Source organism: Triturus cristatus, chromosome 1_1 (assembly GCF_964204655.1).
Source record: "Triturus cristatus chromosome 1_1, aTriCri1.1, whole genome shotgun sequence".
Lineage (NCBI taxonomy): Eukaryota > Metazoa > Chordata > Amphibia > Caudata > Salamandridae > Triturus > Triturus cristatus.
Window position 1 is genome coordinate 22,553,823 of NC_140579.1, and position 12,047 is coordinate 22,565,869.

Below are 12,047 nucleotides of genomic sequence, written 5' to 3' on the forward strand. Positions count from 1 at the left end.
CCATTGCGGAGCAGACAAAAAAATATTTGGGGAGTTACCACACATACTCAATAGGGAAGGAGATGGGTAAGGCGCAAGGTGGAGGCACACAAGATACATAGCATAGGCTGAAGCAGCAGCGACAGTCCTAGCTCTTTGGTAAACATACAAACTGATCGACTGGAAATAGCTGTCAACAAAACAATGAAACCCATTGTGCGAAGCAGTCAAAACAACTCATGTTAAACACTTCAAAGTAAAGTATTGTAACTAGATATCCATGCCAGAAAACGCAGCCACGAACTTGTAATGCACTGATGTGTAGCAATGGTTTATACATGAACAATGTACAGACAACTTTAGACGTTTATTTTCACCAATCGAAATAAACAGACCAGTCAGTGTAAAACCATTTATTACAAAAAGGAGATGTATGAAAAGGTTTCAGAAATAATATACAAAGTAAGAAATAGAGAAAATATTTACAGGCAGACAGACAGACAATGATACTGGGAAACAGACTTTCAAAAGCATATTTTACAAAGCAGGCGCCAGAGATGAACGTATCAAAGACCAGGATCATAGCTGTGCTCCGAGTACTAACTATTGGTTCAAGTAGGTGCTGTAACTAAATACCCAGGCACCTGGCAGCCATACTTGCTAATTTAAGAAAACAGTTTCCAGATCTCGATTATGCTGCTGCATTCCCGACCGTGTAGGGAATCTTAAATGTAATTACTGAGATCCAGGATTGCCAGAGAAAAAATATTCAGTCACTGGCAGATGAGAGATGAGTTTATATGAAGTCGCTGGACGCATTTGCAGTTTACTTCGATTCTACAGAGCAGCTGCTTCTGTACCAATTGCTTCCTAACTTTGTTAGTTACTTCTGAATCATTTTGCAATCATGAGTTCTGTTAAGGAAGGTGGAGGGTGGCTACTAGTGACTGAAAAGCTGGACAATGTATCCTCTCCATTGGAGCTTCATAGAGACTTCAGCACAGGTGCAATGGTGCAGTGCAAGAATGTAAGGCACCCCAACTTGGGGGGAGGGGGGCCTACCCAGCATGCAAATGGCACATTGTAGCAAACCAGGTGTGGCTCTGCAGTTCCTCTTAGATTGCTAGGTTAGCACCAAGGATGCATGACAATATGTTACAGTCCAAGATACAAAGCCATCACAAGACATCTGAAAGACAGCCTACCAACAGTGAGAACAATATTTGCAAGTGCCTGGGGCTCAAATGTAAACTTTAACACCATCTCCACTGGAAAGGACACACACATGATCACTACACATGCTACTCCGAGGAATGTAGGAGCCTCAACACTATCCTGATTCTTTACACTGGGAAAACAAGTCTTACAAAATGACAAATGACGAAGGCAGGCTGTTTCGGCAGGCAACAGAAGAATCCACATTTGCTGCTCAGCATCATCTATCTGGAAAATTCATTTCACTCCACTAAAGCTCAGAGACTAGTCTTCCCCTCCCTTATTTCGGGATGGCACACAAGAGTGTGTGATCCTTCATTTTAAACTGCTCCACAGCTTCTAGTTCAAGCTCGACTAACCTGCGAGGAAACAGTTCATGTCTGAATTAGAGCTCGACTGGAATCTACGGAATTAAAATGTACTATAAAACAGACTACCATAAAACCGATACTTCGAGGATTTACTTGGTCATTTTGATTGGAGGACCCTACTGATTGCAGGTCTTCACGTTTTTACCTTGCGAAGTACCTGTATAAAACTTCTGTCATGATATCTTGGCGATAGCAGGCCATTGATGAGCGAGGTCTATCTAGCAACAAATGCTAGTTAGCTTTCACCACATAAAAGCCATAATATTTATGTAAGAACAAAGGAATATATCTAGCAGAACATATCTTCTGTATCTGTCTCGTTATATGATTCATCAAAGGCATAACTAATTACTTTTTTGGCACGTCCAGGCCTTGAGCGCACAGATGGAGCAGGCGTGTGTGCGCACGAGTCAGAGTCGGAATTGAGGACCGCATGGAAACTGTCGTCATCTATGGTTCTGCTTTTCTGGAGAAGAGAAAGGAGTAACAATTGTGAGGAAATGTATTCACAAGTGTACACGAGGAAGGGAAATATTTGCTTTGGTAAAGCTTTTGTGTAGTAGACACTTATTGAAGTAGCCCAAACACATTTAAAGTCTTACATTTCCATGGTAGCTAAACAAAACCCATTAAAAAAAATGTGCCACTCCCATTAAGTTTTGCTCTAATTAATCAGAATAAAAGGCAGACACTGCAACCCGAGTGTGGCAGACGTATGCAGGATAAAGGAAAGTAACACAAGTTCATAAGAGCACCCACTAGCCATGCACACCACACTAGTATTTATGCTTCAAGCTGTCATCCATGAATCTGTTGCTGATCCAACCTCAAACTCTGAATCTAAAAGGGATGTAGTATGCAAGACAGGCCATTTACAATGTGGTTTATTGGGTGATCACAGTAAATGAAAACATCTTCAATATCTGCTGATGGAGGGTGATAAACCAATTGGAGTCTATGGATTATTCACAGCACAACTTCAGAGATCAGCTTTGTCTTCAGAGATCAAACTTACTGAGAAGAAATTGTGCAAATGGGCAAAAATGGCTATTACAAAAGAGATCTGAACATTGCAAAAATGTTTTAGGGAGTCAAAATGCTGCAATGACCGCCTGGTTCATGAAAATACTAACCTGCAGAAACAAGCATATGGCAGGTGAAGCGCACAAAACTAGATAAATGTGAAAATAAATACTGACCTTAACTGCAGTGGTCTTCCTGTTCACACCGAAATCGGAGTCCGACTCTGAAGATGAATCGTCGTAGTTTTTTCGCTTCCGGGGCTGCTCAGCTTTTTTCTTTGGTGCTGGCTTTTGCATCCCAGCGTCCAACGACACAGCTTTGGAGGGCTTTGCCTTGCTTGCCTTTGGTTTAGATAGTGCATCCACTATAGAGGGTTGCTGCTTGTGTGCTTTTGAAAAATATCACATACAATTGAAGAATCAGTTGTGTGCATTAACTAGAATTTAAATTTACAAGCAAGAACAAGAAAATAAACTTTTTTCATAAAGTTACCATCTGTGCTAGCTGCTTTCTTGGGAGGAGCTCGCTTTTTAGGGGCTGGCTTCTCAGGGACCGGCTTGGCAAGCGGGGCAACAGAACTAGATGCTCCACTTGCCATGTCATCACTGTCCATGACATCAACTGTGTAAGATTAAGAGTGGACATGTCAGATCAAAGCTTATATCAACAGTAATTGCTGCCACATTTTGCAAATTTTACCCAAAACCCTTGCGAGTATTCTGAGAACCGTGTTCACGGAATGTGTGCAGTTCTAGAGGAAACGACAGACAGATATGACTCCCTCGTTTCCCGTCCCTTTTGTTTCCAGGCTCTAATGGGTACAGTCTATTCTTTGCTATACAATTATTTCTTCCAATACCTAACCGTACTTCATGCTGCTATTCCATCTAGGCCTCTTTTCTCTGGTCTGTACCCAGTCCTCTGTTCCCTAGTACCTCTACTGTGGCATGAGGGGTTTACCCATTCTGTAACTTCAACAGGAGTTTCACTGGCCTCCTTGTAAGTCTTAGTTCGATCGAAAATGAGTAAGAGCCAAGAAATCTAGGCCAGTCTATTAAGCACCATCGACTGATATCTGCTCACCAATGATCAAAAACCCAATCCAGAGCTCTACCTACCAGATGTGCTTACTGAAGACTTCAGGCTGCCGAGGGTTTTTGTTTTTTTCACTTTTTCAGGTTTCCTACGGAGGGAAATTGGTCAATCTTAAATCATATTACGATGCCACCATACCACCTCTCTGTTGCAAGATAACTCTACTATAGTAAATGTTAACAGTTCGCTTTCTAAACATTGTATGGACCTTGCAGTCTACACATTTAGGGCTGGGGAAGTATTCCAAACAAGACCGGCAGCAGTTTTACAAAACCAGCACCAATATCGAGCATCGGGTAATAAGAACAGGATGCGTGGGAGAAAGGTCCCCTTCCGCTAGGGGATATGAATGGCATGCAAACAATGCAAAGAAGAGTAAGCGCCATTAATTCTGCCAATCCAACAAGGTTTGGGCATGAACAGTGAACTAGTTCCTGCCATCTGGACCACAGGCTTGCAGACCTTTATGGCCAACACATGACATTCAATCTCCAGAAGATGGGCACGGAGTGATTTAAAAAGTATAAGAAATTCAGAAACTTAGTAAAAATCTTTTCAGGCTGTTGCAAGAAGACTATTGGACAGTGCATGCTTTCTACCAAACGCATTTCTTGCAGATAAATGGCAATAAGCAGAGACACATACAGGACATTTCCCTGTGGCACTCAAGACCAAATGAGCATGATTTAATAGAAGGTTAAGTTCTGGCACTAGCCAGCACTACAACATAAACCACCTTAGTGGAGGTTAGTAATACCCATGCAAAGATGGTAGATGCTAGACTACTTGGCAGCGGAGCAGTTGTATTTAATACTCACTTAGGCCCAGCTTTGAGCGCTGGAGCTGAAGGTTTAGGAGCTGGACTATCATCGTCTGACATGCCCTTGAAATCACTGAGTTCACAAGAACTCCTTTTACTGTTCTCTGCATCACTTGCACTAAAATCTTGACTCATCAGGTTCCTGGGTTTACCTGTGGGACACAGGGCAGAGGTGGAAGGGTATGTAAGACCAAGCATAGGAACCGGTTTTTAAATTAGGAGTAGTTTCTTACCTGCAAATGCAGTTCTCTTGTAGGGGTATTTCCGTGATAGTTATAATCATGTGAATAGTCCCGCCCATGTGTGTGGACCCTGGAGCATTTCATTAGATATATCTTATTAAGTTGTCATCTTCTGCCTTTCTTCAGGAAGGCCTGTATGGACACTCAAGAGATAAAAAGACAATAATGCAGCCTAAAGAACTAGGCTACACTGGCCATCACTTCATCTTGACGCGAGAGAGATAGCTAGTATAACTTTAAATTCAGTAATTTACCGACTTTTACACATAAAAAAAACTCTCCTTCACAAAACTCCTTTTTCATGATAGAGATGAAAGGAATGTATAGAGAAGCCCCCATAAACTCCCATTATGTGTCTGCAAATGGGTACCGTGCCTTAAAGAGTCTCCAGAGATCCCCGGTATCCCATGAGGCACAGCCAGAGGCATTTACTTTCAGTTCTTTTTTCCGGCTCCTGCTAGCAGGACCCTGGAGCATTGAGCTCTACCTTTTTTGGTATTTCATAAAAATTAGTGATTATTTCTGGCCTTTAGCAGTTTCATTCGACGTCTTTGGCCTTTAGCTAACTACTGCTGTAGTTTTTTGGCAGTGTTTCTGCTGTTTTCTTGTCAAAATGCCAACTCTATTTGACAAGGGCCCTGAATGCGGTAGGAAGAAGGCCAAGTCTGATTCCCACAGAGTTTGTATCCTGTGTTTGCCTGTGTACCATGTTCCTGACACCTGTGCCATTTGCAAGAACCTCAGGCACACCCTGCCTGACAGGGAGAAGATTCGGCTCCAAGGCATAGAGCAGAGGAGACAGAAGGCAGCTTCTTCAGCCTCTGGGAAAGGAGAGGGTAAGTCCTCTACCAAGTCCCATGCTTCGACCTCTGGGGGCTCCCCAGTGGAAAAACGGCAGAAAAACGATGCCGTTCCCGGTCAACGTCGAGAGCAGGCATGACTATGATATGCTCGCCATCGACCCAGGGCTCTGGGTCAAAGCGACGGCGACTATCAACGCAGAGGAGAACGGCGAGATAGCTGTCGAGGGGTTCCCTGCGTTCGACGTAGAGACCTCATTGGCGTCTATCTGGATCTCACAAGCGGCGGTCCCTGCCGAAGCGTCGTCGCCAATCACCATCGATGTCAACGCGAAGAAAGACGTCAAGGAGGCAATCTTCTACAAAAAAGTCGACGTCTAGGAGAGAATGAAGGAGAAGGTCGACGTAGATACCGGCGTTCGACGTCCCGTTCGGGGCCTCGCTCAGCAGTGAGCCTATCGAACAAGTTACTTACCTTCGGTAACGATGTATCTGTAAGAAACATTAGTTAGATTCCTCACCTTAGAATATCCCCAGGCGTCAGACTGGATGCGGAAGATTTTTCGTCAGCAATACCCCTTGCACGTCGCTAGGCGTCGTCTGCGGCTCTGCGTCCGTCGTCGGCGTCGTGCGCCGGAATGACGTCGGAGTACTTAGATGCCGCCCTCGCGCGCTGACGTCAGTTCTTGTACATAGCCTTCCGCGCCAGGAACGCAGAGCCATGCAAAGACCGACACTGGTGCCAAAAATAAAATCTAGGGGCCTGAAAAGGATAACCTTAACCCTAGATGTCAGTTCGCAGAACGGGGAGGATGGGTGGGTCGGTGAGGAATCTAACTAACTAATGTTTCTTACAGATACATCGTTACCGAAGGTAAGTAACTTGTTCATCTGAAAGAAACACGTTAGTTAGATTCCTCACCTTAGAATAGATACCCAAGCAATACCATCCCCGGTGGTGGGTCTGCGAACCAAGATCACACCAGAAAGTCCTGGAGGACAGAACGGCCAAAGAAGCCATCCCTCCGGACTTGGCTGTCAAGGCAATAATGCCTGGCAAACGTGTGTAGCGAAGCCCACGTCGCCGCCTGACAGATGTCCTGCAAAGGGACTCCCCGTCCCAAGGCAGTAGTAGCCGCTGTGGCCAGAGTAGAATGGGCGCGCAGCCCAACAGGAGGGTCCTTTCTTGCCAAAGAGTAACAAATTTTGATGCACAAAACGACCCACCGAGAGATGGTCCGTTTGTGCACAGCTTTCCCCTTCTTAGCACCCACGTATCCAACGAAAAGTTGGTCGTCCACCCGGAACTGCTTTGTGCGGTCCAGATAAAAGGAGAGCGCACGTTTTGGGTCCAGACGGTGGAGCCTCTCTTCCTCTTTGGAAGGATGCGGAGGCGGAAAGAAGGTGGGCAAGGTGACAGACTGCCCAAGATGAAATGGAGTCACCACTTTCGGAAGAAAGGAGGGACGAGGCCGAAGGACAACCTTGTCCGGATGAACAGACAGAAAAGGAGGCTTTGAAGATAAAGCCTGGAGCTCACTCACCCGTCTAGCCGAGGTGATGGCTACCAGAAAAGCAGTCTTTAGAGTTAGAAGACGAAGAGGGCAATTGTGAAGAGGCTCGAAGGGAGCACACATCAGGATGTCAAGACCAGATTCAAGTCCCACTGAGGCATTACAAGAGGGACAGGAGGGAACGTGTGAGTAATGCCTTTTAGAAAGCGTGTAACCACAGGGGACTTGAAAAGAGAAGGCTGATCAGGAAGCCGCAAGAAGGCAGAGATGGCAGCAAGATAACCTTTCAGGGTGCCCAGGGCAGAGCCCTGCCGGGCCAGAGAAAGAAGAAAGAGGAGAACCTCAGAAAGAGGGGCGGAAAGGGGATCCACAGCCTTTGCTGTGCACCATGCCACAAATTTGTTCCACCGGCAGGCGTATACCGTCTTTGTGGAGGGACGCCTGGCTGCCAGAATGATATCACAGACTTCAGGAGGCAAGTCAAATGGCATCAACTGCCGCCGCTCAATCTCCACGCATGGAGGTGGAGGCTGGACAGGTTCGGGTGGAGGACCGTCCCCTGCTGCTGCGACAGAAGATCCTCCCGAAGGGGCAGACGTATCGGGGGATCGGTCAACATACTGAGTAGCTCGGGATACCAGTATCTTCGTGCCCAATCCGGAGCCACCAAGATGACTTGGGCCCGGTCGTGCCTGATCTTCTTCAGCACTCTGGGCAGAAGTGGTATAGGCGGAGAGGCGTACAACAGACCGCAACTCCACTCGTGACGAAAAGCGTCGCCGAGCGAGTGCCGCCTTGGAAATTCCAACGTGCAGAGCTGCTGACATTGCGCGTTCTCTTCGGTGGCGAATAGATCTAACCAAGGCTCTCCCCACTGCTGAAAGAGACCTTGCGCCACTTCGGAGTTCAGACGCCATTCGTGATCCATCATGCACCGGCGGCTGAGTTCGTCCGCTCTGGCGTTCAGAGAGCCCGCCAGATGTTGAACCACTAGGGTGACGCCCTGGTGTTCCAGCCACGTCCAGAGGCGCAGAGCCTCCTGACAAAGGGTCCACGACCCCACCCCGCCCTGTTTGTTGCAATACCACATGGCGGTGGTGTTGTCCGTGAACACCTGCACGACACTGCCCCTGACAGAGGGAAGGAAGGCTTTCAGTGCAAGCCGGATCGCTCTCAACTCCAACAGGTTGATGTGGAGACGAGACTCCGCCGGAGACCAGAGGCCTCTGATCTCCGCCTCTCCCATATGGCCACCCCATCCCAGGAGGGACGCATCCGTCACTACGACATGCTCCGGTTGGGGAAGGGAGAGGCTCCTGCCCATGACCCAATCGCGGTCCGTGAGCCACCACTGCAACTGCTGTGCAGTGCCCTCCGAGATCAAGACATGGTCGGACAGGTTGCCGTGATGCTGGGCCCACTGAAACTTCAGGTCCCACTGCAAAGCCCGCATGCGCCGCCTGGCGTGATGCACTAGTAGGATGCAGGAGGCCATCAGCCCCAGAAGCCGCAACACTAGCCTGACCGAGACCCAGGATAGAGGCCGAAAGATGGGAATCAGGGCCTGTATATCCCGGACCCGCTGTTCCGGTGGATGGACCCGGAACTGCGCCGAATCGAGAACCGCTCCGATGAAGAGGAGCTTCTGAGAGGGACTCAGGTGTGACTTCGGCACGTTGATGGAAAATCCCAGCAAATGCAGGAGATCCGCCGTAGTCTGGAGGTGGGAGACGAGTGCCTGGGGCGAGCCCGCCTTCAACAACCAGTCGTCGAGATAGGGGAAGACTGGAACCCCTGATCTGCGCAGATGAGCTGCGACCACAGCCATCACTTTCGTGAACACCCGAGGGGCACTGGTGAGGCCGAAGGGGAGCACGGTAAACTGAAAGTGCTCTTGGCCCACCGTGAACCGCAGGTAACGCCGGTGGGCCGGCAGGACGGGGATGTGGAAATAAGCGTCCTGCAAGTCCAACGCTACCATCCAGTCTACGGGGTCTAGGGCAGCTAGAACCTGAGCCAAAGTCAACATCTTGAACCTTTCCTTCCGGAGGAAGGCATTGACGTTCCGAAGGTCCAAGATAGGGCGGAGGCCCCCTTTGCCCTTCTTGGGAACCAGAAAGTAGTGGGAATAACAACCACGACCTACTTCTGGGCTCGGAACGCGCTCGAGGGCCCCCTTGGCCAAGAGGGCAGAAACTTCCTCGTGGAGAAGATGCAAGTGATCCCCCGAGATACGGTGGTGCTGCAGTGGCATGGCTGGAGGGGTCGTCTCGAAGGGGAGGGAGTAGCCCCTTCGGACGATTTGCAGCACCCACCTGTCCGATGTGATGGACCGCCAGTGGAGCAGGTGATGGCGAACTCTGCCGCCCACTGGCGTGGAATGGGCCTGAAAGCTCGGACTAGGAAGGCTTTGAGGCGGATGCTGCTGGGGTGGATGTGGGCTGACCTCGTCGACCTCCAGATCCGCCTCGGCGGAAACCACGTCCGCGCGCAGGTTGGTTCTGCGGCTGGTGGCTAGGCGCACGTGAGGAGGCACCCCTTCCTTGGCCACGAAAGGGGCGAAAAGCGGAAGATTTCGACCGCGGGGCCGAGAGGTCCAAGGACTTGGCCGTAGCCCGGGAGTCCTTAAAGCGGTTCAGCGCACTGTCCGCCTTCTCGCCAAACAGGCGAGTGCCATCAAACGGCATGTCCATGAGAGTGCTCTCGACATCGCCGGAAAACGACGTGGACCGCAGCCAGGCGTGACGTCGAAGCGCCACAGTGGTGGAAATGGCCCTACCCAGCGAGTCCGTGGTGTCAAGCCCACAACGTATGGCATGTCGCGCGGCATCCCTCCCATCGGCCAGAGCCTGGGTAAGTCGTGTCCGGACCTCCTCCGGACACAGGGGCAGCGGGTCCTCCACCGCATCCCACAGAGAGTGGGAATAACGGTCCAAAAGACAGGCGGTGTTCAAAGACCGCAGGCCCAAACTAAGGGATGAGAACAGTTTCTTGCCAAACTACTCCAGTCTCTTGGAATCCCGGTCCGGCGGGGCGGTCGGGAAAGAGGATTGGGAGGTGGAGGCCTGGATAACCAGGCTCTCAGGGGTAGGGTGTTGGGACAGAAAACTGGGGTCGCCCGGAGCAGGGCGGTGGCGCCTGGCAACGTTCCTGTCCACAGGAGGAACTGTGGAGGGCTTGGACCAGGTGCCCTGGAGAACGTCAGTGAGGGCTTCATTGAACGGCAGCAGAGGCTCAGTGGAGCTTGCTGCAGACTGAAGCACCTCAGTGAGGACGTTCGTCCTCACAGCCACGGCAGGTAGCTCAAGCCCAAGGGCTGCGGCCGCCTTGCGCAGCACCACGGAGAAAGCAGCACCCTCCTCCGAAGCCACAGTCAGAGGAGAGATGAATCCAGTGTCTGGCGAGGTATCCAGACCACTGGCCTCCCCCAGTTCATCTGCCCAGTCCTGGGACAGTTGGGCCTGATGGGCCATAGGATCCTCGGATCCCTCCCAGTAGTCCCCCTCATCCGACTCCTGGTGTAGGGGAGAAAGTAACGGAGCCGGGCGGTAGACAAAATGTGTCTCTAGCGGCGTCGATCTCGGCGTCCATCGACGCCGGACCGGCGCCGAGCCCGGACCGGGACTAAACTGGGGCACGGCATCGAGCGGAGTCGACGTCGGCGGTGGAACCGGAGTCGACGCCGGTGGAGGAGTGACAAGGTTGACCGGCGTCGACGGGGACTCGAGAACGGGTCCCTCGGGAGCTTGCGGCGTCGAGGCCGGAGCCGGCAACGGCGCCGGAGCCGCCGGCTGGCAAGGCAACCCAGTCGGGTCCGCGGGGCCCGAAGGCGCACCAGCGGGCGCCGACGGCGGAGCCAGGTTCCTCATGGCCGAGAGGAAGGCACTGACTTCCGCCGGCGTCGCGTTAGTCCCAGGGACCGGAGGGTATGGGGACGGACGCGGCGCCTGCGGCTCCGCCGGAGCAGCGGGGGTGGAACCACCCTGACCCTCGACCCGAGTCGCGCGACCGGCGAGGGGAGTCCGAAGAGCGATGACGTCTCTTGGACTTCTTGGAATGCTTCGACTTACCCGAAGACTTTGATCCCGACGACCGATGGTGACGTCGGCTGCGGCTCCGCGACCGATCCTTGGACCTCCTCCTGGACCGGGAATCGAGAGACGCGCGGAGCAGAGTGGCGAATCTCGAGAAGCTTACGGGACCGCTCCAGTCTAGCCTTCGAGGTCAGGGCCTTACAGTCCGAGCACGACTCCGCGTCGTGGTCGAGGCCCAAACAGTACAGGCACCGGCGGTGATGGTAGGTAACCGACATCAATCGGCTACAGTCCGTACAGGCTTTAAACCCAGGCATCCTACCGGCACCGGTGTCGATAGACAGGATCAAAAAGTTAGTCAAAAATTGACTAAAGGGGTAGCTCTCCCGGATCTGCGCTTACTGGCGCGGAAAAAAGAAGAACTGACGTCAGCGCGCGAGGGCGGCGTCTAAGTACTCCGACGACGTCATTCCGGCGCACGACGCCGACGACGGATGCGGAGCCGCAGACGACGCCTAGCGACGCGCAAGGGGTATTGCTGACGAAAAATCTTCCGGCTCCAGTCTGACGCCTGGGGATATTCTAAGGTGAGGAATCTAACTAACGTGTTTCTTTCAGATGTCGTCAACAGGGACTTTGCGTTCCAGACGACGTCGATGCTAGACGTTGAGCAGTGGATGGATGTCGAGGGGGGCTGGAGTATCCACGGTCCCTTCCTCACGGCCCGCTCGTAAAAGGAGGTTGGTCTCGTCTCCCAGTTCGGAGTATTCACGTACCTACTCACCAACTAGGTCGCCTCCTGCACTGCTTCCACCGGTGGTCCCACCAGGAATACCACAGCCAACACCTCCTCCGCCTCCAGCTACTCCTCCGCCTCCTCCAGCAATTCCTCCACCACCGCCTCCTCCACTTCAGCCTCAACCTGGGCCCGTGGCTCCTCAGCCCACGGGCCCA

The 12,047-nt window shown here is 51.4% G+C and overlaps 1 protein-coding gene across 1 annotated transcript in view; it reads right to left on the reverse strand.

Moving 5' to 3' along the window:
* Positions 1–377: 377 nt before the first annotated feature.
* Positions 378–12,047, reverse strand: part of LOC146869187 (DNA topoisomerase 2-alpha-like) — a 139,905-nt gene continuing 128,235 nt past the window's right edge. Inside the window, exons 31-35 of the mRNA XM_085642789.1 lie at positions 4,502–4,655; positions 3,707–3,771; positions 3,081–3,209; positions 2,765–2,976; positions 378–2,031 (exon numbers count right to left, since the gene is read on the reverse strand). Of these exons, the coding sequence (XP_085498915.1) occupies positions 1,855–2,031; positions 2,765–2,976; positions 3,081–3,209; positions 3,707–3,771; positions 4,502–4,655 (737 nt within the window). The 3' untranslated portion in view covers positions 378–1,854. The remainder of the gene's footprint in view (positions 2,032–2,764; positions 2,977–3,080; positions 3,210–3,706; positions 3,772–4,501; positions 4,656–12,047) is intronic.